The sequence below is a fragment of the Coturnix japonica genome, chromosome 15 (assembly GCF_001577835.2).
Source record: "Coturnix japonica isolate 7356 chromosome 15, Coturnix japonica 2.1, whole genome shotgun sequence".
In the NCBI taxonomy this organism is placed as follows: Eukaryota; Metazoa; Chordata; class Aves; order Galliformes; family Phasianidae; genus Coturnix; species Coturnix japonica.
In genome coordinates this window covers 7966950-7976816 of record NC_029530.1, presented here as the reverse complement: position 1 = coordinate 7976816, position 9867 = coordinate 7966950, and the positions used below count along the sequence as shown (strand labels likewise).

General features: G+C 43.8%; 1 protein-coding gene across 1 annotated transcript; it reads left to right on the top strand.

Moving 5' to 3' along the window:
* The first annotated feature begins 4254 nt into the window (after positions 1–4254).
* DRG1 (developmentally regulated GTP binding protein 1) lies at positions 4255–9287 on the top strand. The gene is made up of 9 exons (XM_015877933.2): positions 4255–4407; positions 4511–4634; positions 6110–6285; positions 6650–6719; positions 7210–7379; positions 7851–7981; positions 8192–8359; positions 8587–8709; positions 9168–9287. The coding sequence occupies exons 1-9, from the start codon at positions 4366–4368 to the stop codon at positions 9265–9267; spliced, it is 1104 nt and encodes a 367-aa protein (XP_015733419.1). The 5' UTR covers positions 4255–4365; the 3' UTR covers positions 9268–9287.
* The last annotated feature ends 580 nt before the right edge of the window (positions 9288–9867 follow it).

Sequence of the window (9867 nt, the reverse complement as noted above, 5' to 3'; positions counted from 1 at the left end):
TTAATTAGGAATTGTCCCAGCACAAGGACTCAGCCTTGGAAACAGCAGTTTCCTCTGCAATCCAGATATGGGCTAGCAAAATTTGCCAGCCTTCTCCTCCAAAAGCAAACAACCCTTGCTTAAAAATACCTGACATTCACAAAAACTCCTGCTAGCAGTATGATGAGCATGGTGTATGATAGCAAGGCATATGATGCTATGAATAGTATGCACTGAGAGTTATTCTGCAAAGGGGAAATGGCGCTCCTTGCTTTCCCTCTTTCTGCTCGCTCTCCTCAGGTGTTTAGTCCATCTGTTGCACCGCATTCCATGACAAAGTCTAAGGAGCTGAAGCTAAACTGCAGAACTTTTTGTTGTTAATCTGATTCAAAGCAGCCTTTGAAGCCAACCTTGGCTACTTAATCTCCCTTTTGTTCCCACCAATTCCTTCACTCTGCCCATTTTAGTTTAGGCTGTCTGGAACCAAAGCATCCTCAGCCATTCAAAGGCTGCTGCTCTGAGGATCTGCTCAAAATGGGAATACAACCTGGGCTTCCTGTCCATCTCACAGCTCCCCATGCAGTAGGCATCCACGTGCAGTGACTTTCTCATGTGGAATGTGCTCTACAATGCAAACCCAAGCATGCAGTGCAAGCAGTGAATGTCTGGTATTTACAGACTACTAGCTAAGTTACTGCGCTGCTCTGAGGACAACTGCTATGTAAAAACCAAGTAAACTGGCATTAAAAAGTTAGTTTAGGAAGACAACTGAGAACCAATACCTCTGTATTTCTAACAAGATTCAAAATACAATTATCAGTCTATTGCCTCAAGATTCAAAGTGTAAATTGCATCAACTTCCAAAGCCCCTTCCCCTCAGGCAATCAACACAACGGTTCCATTCGGGACGCCCCACTCTGTACCCAGGTCTCAAAATTGTACCTTCTGATGGGGGCTTCTCCAAATCTCATTCCTCCAGTTCATCATCAGCCTGAAATGGTTTATCTCCTCTTCAGCACCACTAGTTCTTCTGTGAAGCACAACAGCGTTAGTTAGTCACCAGTTCTGAAATCAGAGTACAATTCACACACACACAAATCTTCAGTTCTGCAAAACTGCAGAAATTGCAGGATGAAAGAAGGAAGAAAAAACCAAAACTATCTTAAAATGAACAGATCTCCATCACCTATCAGCCACTCCTTTTTTCATAGGGAACTGGCGGGTTGGTTACAGTCACAGATTTATAACGTTTAAAATCCAAAGTAATTAGGTCAAAGTTCTCATTCAATACAGATTATTTTTCAGAAGGCTGCTGAAAATTTCTGCTAAGAGCTGAAATTTCAAGAGCCCCGTTTCACCTGCAGAGTCACAACTGCATTTCCCCCCTGCCACTTTTGGAATCCTGCAGAAAATGCACATTATCCCCAGCACTCACTGCAAATGGAGTCACCACAAACACACGCAGCCTTAGCACAGCTGTTTCCAAGCACACATCCTAGATTTTCTGTCCTACAGTGAATTACCAAAATCAGGGTGGCTCTTAAGCTAGAAGGAGTTTCTCACTGCACTGCGGATAGCCATCCTATCTGTAAGTTATCAGAATAGAAGTGAGAAAAATACAAACACCTAAAATATCTAATTTTAAGTCATCTTTATCAAAGTCAAATCTGTGCTGTTTTGTTACACAGAATGTATCGCAGTTCATTTTAAACTCATTTTTATCATGTTCTTTACAATGCGACCTGTGAGCCACATCTGACAAGGCTTGTTTTGTTTCCCACCTAAGTAGAACTCGTGCCCCAGCTGAGGTGATGGCTGCTCCAGGAATAATGTCAGAGTTTGGCTGAAGAATCTTATTTAAAGTTTGACAGGAATCACACTAAATAGATCTCAATACTCAGCTCTCCTGCTGCAGAGATCTACACATACACTCGCAGAGCAGAGCTATGGAAACATTACAGATTCAATCACTTTATGGCAACTGCACATTCCTGTCGTGCAAAAACCAAAACTGAGATACAAATAAAGGAAGTGTCTCTTTGAAATGAATGAGTCAGCAGGACTGAGTGTGCACAATATGGATTTCCGAAACCAATTTTTACTACATCCTCCATCTTTCAGATCCTGCTAATGAGGTTTGTGCCATTTCAGTCACATCCCTGTCACTGTAGCTCAATGAAACACACATTCCTGGCTTTTCTGTATTGCTGATCCCACACAGGGTCATGTTTCTTAATCATTTCAGACAGCTTTTAATTCAGATGTAGTTCTGCTGAATTTTCAGAACACCCTGAGACGTATTGCTTCACCTTACTAAAATATTATTAGAGAAGCACCTTTCTCACATACTTCTAGTTTATAAGTTAGAAATCCATATAACTCCACGATCATTTGGGTTTTTTTTCATTACAAATCTGAACCTGCTGCACTGCCTCACACAGCGGGCAAGAAACACCCAGAGCTGGATTACACAGCTGGGACACAGACATTCCCTCTCACTTCACCTACATTCTCTAAATACAATTATCTCAATTAAAACAAAATAAAATAAGCCAAATTACATACTCCATCTTCCATCAGCGCCCACTACAAAGCTCAATCGACCTTTCAAGTAGATCTCAGTCTCTCATAGCTCTTTTCATTTCCTCACAGGGGATTTTTTTCCTCTTCTGATATTAAATCCCATTTATATTATTATTTTCCTTGATTTTCCCTTTCCTGACTGAGTTTTATAACAAACCTCTGTAATTTGCAGTCTGTTTTCCAGTTCTGACTGCCATCCTCAGAGGATGCCACTCATCCACTCCCAGTCGCCTCATTTCCAGTTGTCCCATCTAACTTCCCACATTCTCCGGAGCATGAAATAACATATAATAATAACACCTTGTATTCAAAAAACCATGAGAGTCATCACAGTAAATCCGTTCACAACATGGAACCAACCTCTCCAGAGGTCCCTACCAGCCCCTACAACTGCATAAGCCTTTCTGAAGCTTCATAGAGGGTGCTCTTATAAACCAATACACTACAAATACTGAACTACTTCAAATATTCAGACCAGTTAGAAAATGTTTGTTGTTGTTGTTGTTGTTGTTTTCTGGAAAAATAATAGGGCAAATGATCTCAATGAAACTTTTACTCCTTTCAACACTGATAGAAGTTTGTAAGTGCCTCAGGTCCTTAGAGGACCTTTGCTTGAATAGCTCTCTGGAAAAAAAAAAAAGGATTTAAGGTTGTGTACTGAGCAGTTTTGTCTTAAGAATGTCATTTATTGACATCTCTGCTCATTCATCCCACACTTGTAGATTTAATTTGACACAGTAAGTGAGATCTGGAGTTGGGCTGTGAAAACAACTAATGCCATTGCTTTAGCCCTGCAGTTATCAATACCTTCTGCAAATACAGAGGCAGTCTGGTTAAGCATCCCACATTTGCACTTTTCTTCATGTTTTTTCCTGTTACCAAACAGGACTACAAATGTCAGGGACTAAAGGCTGAATTCAGCTATGGATCAAACAAGTCAAATTCCAACTGAAGTGAGAAGCAAAAGAAATTAACGGCAGTGCTGAACCTGCTGCGTCCTATGTTAAAAGCCAGTATTGTTCACAAAGGAATAATTAGAATTCCATGAACAAACACACGGCGGTAGGTGCACTCGTATTTACCCTGGCTTACCTGAGCTAACATTACTAGGAGCTCTAATCCCACTTTATTTGAGATTCTATTTCATTAAGTTCTACATAAGCTCATATTAATGACAGTTCCAACTGTAACGGAGCTCGTGACGTGAAAGATGGCTTTTTTAATTCACATGGGGCGGGAAGGAGACCAGGAGAGGAAGAATGAGAACAGAGACCTGTGCAAGGAGCTCTCCCTGCTTTACTTCTTACCGTAGGTCAACGTATAACAATTCCACAAGCAAAGCTGTGGTAAAGTTACATTCTGGGTGCTGCAATTCTCAGAATCCCGGCTGGCGGAGCAGGTGGTTGTGCAAGCATCCTTTTAAATGCCTCTATACAGTGCGTGGCACAGCGTGCTTCTTATTATAAACCACGTTCAATTTGACATGTAGATATATAACGTGAGAGCAAACGCCGGCTCTACGCTCCGCTCCCTCACTCCCGCTCTCCCTCACACACGCTCCCGCCCGTCCCCTCACGGCGCTGCACACGGCACGCAGCAGCGCCCCCCTCCGGCCGTGCAGTGCAGTGCCGTGCGCAGAGCAGTGAGCAGAGCGCAGCGCTCCGCCCGCCGCTTCCCGCCCACAGCTTCTCGCGAGAAGCCGTTGTGCGCCTGCGCGCTGCCGGCCGGGCCTGAGGAGCGGCCTGAGGCTGCGGTGCGGTCGGTAGTTGCGGTGCGGTCGGTAGGTCCGGGTCCATCGCCGCCATGAGCGGGACATTGGCGAAGATCGCGGAGATCGAGGCTGAGGTAACGAGCCGGCGGGGTCCGGCACCGAGCCGCTCCGTCACGGGGCGGGGGGATCCTGCAGGGCCCGGCGGACGGCTGAGCCCTGTGTTCCGCGTTGTTGCAGATGGCCCGCACGCAGAAGAACAAGGCCACGGCGCATCACCTGGGGCTGCTGAAGGCGCGGCTGGCGAAACTGCGCAGGGAGCTGATCACACCAAAGGGAGGAGGAGGAGGAGGACCGGGGGAAGGTGCGTGGGACGGGCTGTGTTATGTGGAGTGTGCTGAACGGAACTGGGTGCTGTGTTATAGCCCTGTCCATAGCAGGGTGTTGTGTTATAGCCCTGTCCATAGCAGGGTGTTGTGTTATGGCCCTGTCCATAGCAGGGTGCTGTGTTATGGCCCTGTCCATAGCAGGGTGTTGTGTTATGGCCCTGTCCATAGCTGGGTGCTGTGTTATAGCCCTGCCCATAGCAGGGTGTTGTGTTATGGCCCTGTCAATAGCAGGGTGTTGTGTTATAGCCCTGTCCATAGCAGGGTGCTGTGTTATGGCCCTGTCCATAGCAGGGTGCTGTGTTATGGGCCTGTCCATAGCAGGGTGCTGTGTTATAGCCCTGTCCATAGCAGGTGTTGTGTTATAGCCCTGTCCATAGCTGGGTGTTGTGTTATGGGCCTGTCCATAGCAGGGTGTTGTGTTGTGTTATAGCCCTCTCCATAGCAGGGTGTTGTGTTATGGTTCTGTCCATAGCAGGGTGTTGTGTTATAGCCCTGTCCATAGCAGGTGTTGTGTTATAGCCCTCTCCATAGCAGGGTGTTGTGTTATGGCCCTGTCCATAGCAGGGTGTTGTGTTATGGCCCTGTCCATAGCAGGGTGTTGTGTTATGGCCCTGTCCATAGCAGGGTGCTGTGTTATAGCCCTGTCCATAGCAGGGTGCTGTGTTATAGCCCTGTCCATAGCAGGGTGTTGTGTTATAGCCCTGTCCATAGCTGGGTGTTGTGTTATGGCCCTGTCCATAGCAGGGTGTTGTGTTATGGCCGCTGATCCACTAGCCAGGTGCTTGATTGTTGATGGCCCTATCCATAGAAACAGGAGGTGATTGTGTGTTATGCCCTTGTCCATAGCAGGGTGTTGTGTTATAGCCCTGTCCATAGCAGGGTGTTGTGTTATGGCCCTGTCCATAGCAGGGTGTTGTGTTATAGCCCTGTCAATAGCAGGTGCTGTGTTATAGCCCTGTCCATAGCAGGGTGCTGTGTTATAGCCCTGTCCATAGCAGGGTGCTATGTAATGGCCCTGCCCGTAGCTTGGTGTTGTGTTATGGCCCTGCCCGAGGCCTTGAGTTGAATCTGAAGAGTAAATAAAAGAACTTCTGCGTTTTGGTGGTATAACGGTGTGTTTGCAGAAGTCTTGAGGGTTTTGTGTGAAATGGACGTCTGTGCCCACATACAAAGGTGTGTGTGTGTGTGTGTTGGGGGGGGGAAGCTGCAGTGCTCACACAGCAGCTGGGTGAAGTGCAGCCCAAGTATCTGCGGTGCTCTGCTCTGCAGGCAGGTGGTGAATGGGGCAGTGTGCAGTGTGCGGGCTGGGTCCTGCTCTTAGCCTGTCAGGAAAGCTGACCTGTCTGTCACTCGGGCAATATTAAAACTAACGGTGATATGGCTCTGCAGAGCTGTAGGAGATGAGGAAATGGCTTTAGGTGCTTTGTCAATTCTTGTCATTTCCTTGCAGGTTTTGATGTTGCAAAGACAGGTGATGCCCGCATTGGGTTTGTGGGTTTTCCATCAGTGGGAAAGTCTACTCTGCTCAGTAATCTTGCTGGTGTCTACTCCGAAGTGGCAGCATATGAGTTCACTACACTAACTACTGTGCCTGGAGTCATTAGATACAAAGGAGCAAAGATACAGGTGAGATCTTCTGGTGTCTATGAAGTTAAGACTGTATATATAGATATAATGGTATTAGGACAGAATAGAATAGAATTTATCTGTAAAAGTGCTCGAGAGTACATTGGAAATGTTTCTGTGAGGTTCTAATTTTATTCTGCTTTTCTCTGGAGAACAGTTCCAGTGGTAGTTCTCATGCTCTGGTATTATCTATTCCATAGGAGTAACACTGTATGTAGGAATTAAAGTGGAAATAATTTTGCTCTTTGTCTTGTTAAGATGTGCAGTAAATTCAGCAGCTTAAGAAGAAAGGTACAAATAGATTTTATCTTAAAGAGAAACATTTGTTTTTTCTCATATGTCCCTTTCCTTTCCTGAACAACAGCTACTTGATCTGCCAGGAATTATTGAAGGTGCCAAGGATGGAAAAGGCAGAGGACGGCAAGTCATTGCAGGTGAGTGTAGTGCAGCTTGGAGGCAGCATCCAAAGCTGGTTCAGTTATTATGCCTTATGAGAATGGCTGAGTTTCTGCTCTTGACACATTCATGAAGCTGGATTGTATGCTGGAATTCAGTTGCTCAATGTGAAACATTAGCCATTGTCTTTTTCCTTTGTTTCAGTTAAATTCAGCAAACCTAAAGTCATATGTTGACACAGCCTTGAAAATCTGCTACCAATTTTAAAGGCAGATGAGAATCTATTAAACAAAGATGCTGCTTTGTCATCTTTATGTAGCTTATTGTCATCCTTGTGTGTCTGAATGTAGATAGAAAGGAAGGTTTTTCCAGCATCTTTGGTTCTTGCTCTGTGCAGTAAATCTTACAGCACATTTAAAAAACCATAATGATCTGGGTTGTATCTTGTTAGTCCACTGAGCTGTCTTCTGTGCTGCTTCATCGCTGTGAGAACATGCTTTTTTGAGGGTTGACTTTTTTGATTCTTAGTTGCTCGAACCTGTAATCTCATCCTGATTGTTCTGGATGTGCTGAAACCCCTCGGTCACAAGAAAATCATTGAGAATGAACTGGAGGGATTTGGAATACGTCTGAATAGCAAGCCCCCCAATATCGGCTTTAAAAAAAAGGATAAAGGAGGCATTAATCTGACAGCCACAGTAAGTTGCAAGTTTTCTTTAAACAAAACAAAAAGTGCTTGGAAAAAAAAAAGTGCTTTTCTGGAGAAAAGAGGAAGAAAGCTCAGCATTCTGAGCCTTGCAGCCTGGATGGCTCTTTGTTTTACACTTACCTGAGTCTTTTAAAACAATAGATGCAGCCATAGGTGTAAGAAGTCAGAACCCTGCTGTGGGATTCAGGTACCTCATGCTTAGTTTGAACAAGTAGACAGGCAGGTTTCTGTTGAAGTGTCTGTTTGCAGCCATCAGTGGCATTGATGCTAATAAGGCTGCTGTGGTTTAAATCCTTTTTTTCCTGTCCTAAGACTAACTGTGGCAAAATCAGTCAAGTTGAATAACTTACAACGCAGCTGTTATTACTAATAAACTATATGCTAAGTAGTAGCATTATTATTTGTAAGGCTCAGTTTGAAGGCAAAGTTCTCCATTTGTTAACACTGTCTGCACGTTCAGTGTCCTCAGAGCGAGCTGGATGCTGAAACAGTGAAGAGCATCTTAGCAGAGTACAAAATTCACAATGCTGACGTCACACTGCGCAGCGATGCCACTGCTGATGACCTGATTGATGTTGTTGAAGGAAACAGGTACTGTTGAGACCCCGCACTTGACATACTAGCAGTTTGTATTCCAAAGAAAGTAATTATTTATGGAACTTCTTTCCGCAGAAGCTAAACTAGCAACAATTGATGTTTAGAACCTTACTGTCCTTTTCAAAAGTGATGCTTTTTGTTTCTGGTGATGGCAGCAGTGTATTGCTGCTAGGCTGCTGTAGCACCATTTCTTTCTCTTTGCAGGGTTTACATCCCATGCATTTACGTCTTAAATAAAATTGACCAAATTTCCATTGAGGAACTAGATATTATTTACAAAGTACCCCACTGTGTGCCAATATCTGCTCATCATCGCTGGAACTTTGATGATCTGCTGGAGAAAATTTGGGACTACTTGAAGCTAGTACGAATGTGAGTCCTAATTGCTGCGCTCTGTGTAAGGCTGAGATTGAATAACATCTTAAGAATGGGTGAAAGATTATCATTCACGTGTTTTTCCATTAACTTAGAGCTCTAGCTTTCAAATGATTATTTTGCCATTGAAATGTGTTTAATCTGCAAGTCAGAGATCATGCTGCCTTTTTCTGTTGTGTAATTGAGTTTCCTATCAGTCACAAGTGCTGCACTCTGTGTTACAGCTACACCAAACCCAAAGGGCAGCTCCCGGACTATACCTCCCCTGTAGTGCTGCCTTACTGCAAGACAACGGTGGAGGACTTCTGTATGAAGATCCACAAAAACCTTATTAAAGACTTTAAATAGTAAGTATTTTGTGAAAGAATTGCTGGCAAATAGAAAATAATCAGCCTGTTGCTGTGTTCTTCCATTCATTTATAAGTCAGAAATAAAAGCAATTTAATTTGGAATGTTAAAAACAATAGATCTCCCTACAATTAAATCTAATACAGAAGTTACTGTATTTGATATTTCTGTGCTCTTTCCTGGACAAATTTCCTCTCTGGTGAAAGTGCTTTTATTTAGGTTAGGAAGTAACATTAGTTGCAGCGTTATGGGCTGTTGTCCAACATGAACAAGTATTTTGGCTGACTTTGATCTGCTTATCTCTGGTTCACATAGACCACTCATCAGGTACTTACAAGAGAATAAAAATAGCTCTTAGCATTGCTTTCTGTATTAGCGTTGGGACAGGAATAACTGCTGTAAGGCTCTGTGTTATACTTTTACGTCTTCTTAATTTGCTCTTTCTTCTCCCTTTCAGTGCACTGGTCTGGGGTTCTTCTGTGAAACACAACCCCCAGAAAGTGGGCAAGGACCACACTCTTGAAGATGAGGATGTCATTCAGATTGTGAAGAAATAAAGCTGATCTCCAACACTTTGTCACTGTGCCTGACTTCTCATTTTGCAAATGGCGAAGAACAGACCACTTCTATTAAACAGAGAAAAGGCTATTTTGCTCTTTGTGGTAATAACTTACTGCAGGGAAAAAAACAAACAAACAAGTTTCTGGTGAGTCTGTATTGCAATGCTCCATTCTAGTGGAACTCAGAAAAACTCAAGTACTTTTCACAATGGCAAAAGCAGCTTTGATGCCTGTGATTCAAATTGAAAGAGCTCACACAGCTGAAATCACTCCACTCTATTTTAGAACAAGCCAAAAAGCAGAGGTGCTGGAGAACCATATCTTATAAGACAAAACTCAAGGACATAAAACATGAGCTTTGGCTTTGCCTTAACCTCAGCTGTTCCTGTAATTAGTATTATATACCTTACTCTTAAAGCCTGGCTGTCAAGATCAGCCTTTAAACTACTGCTAGTGCAGTCAAACCGCTGCATTTAGATAACAAGACCTCCACTAGAGCTGATAACACTCATCCTAAAGCAAAGCCAGATCCATCAACCCACATCAAAGTGGAAGCTGAAACTCAGGGGATTCAGCTCAAAACATGGTTCTAATGCT

Coding starts and splice junctions, on each gene's coding strand:
- DRG1 (XM_015877933.2), top strand. CDS start 4,366: ATGAGCGGGACATTGGCGAAGATCGCGGAGATCGAGGCTGAG. Junction 6,286..6,649: donor ACAAAGGAGCAAAGATACAG/GTGAGATCTTCT, acceptor CCTGAACAACAG/CTACTTGATCTGCCAGGAAT. Junction 7,380..7,850: donor GCATTAATCTGACAGCCACA/GTAAGTTGCAAG, acceptor CTGCACGTTCAG/TGTCCTCAGAGCGAGCTGGA.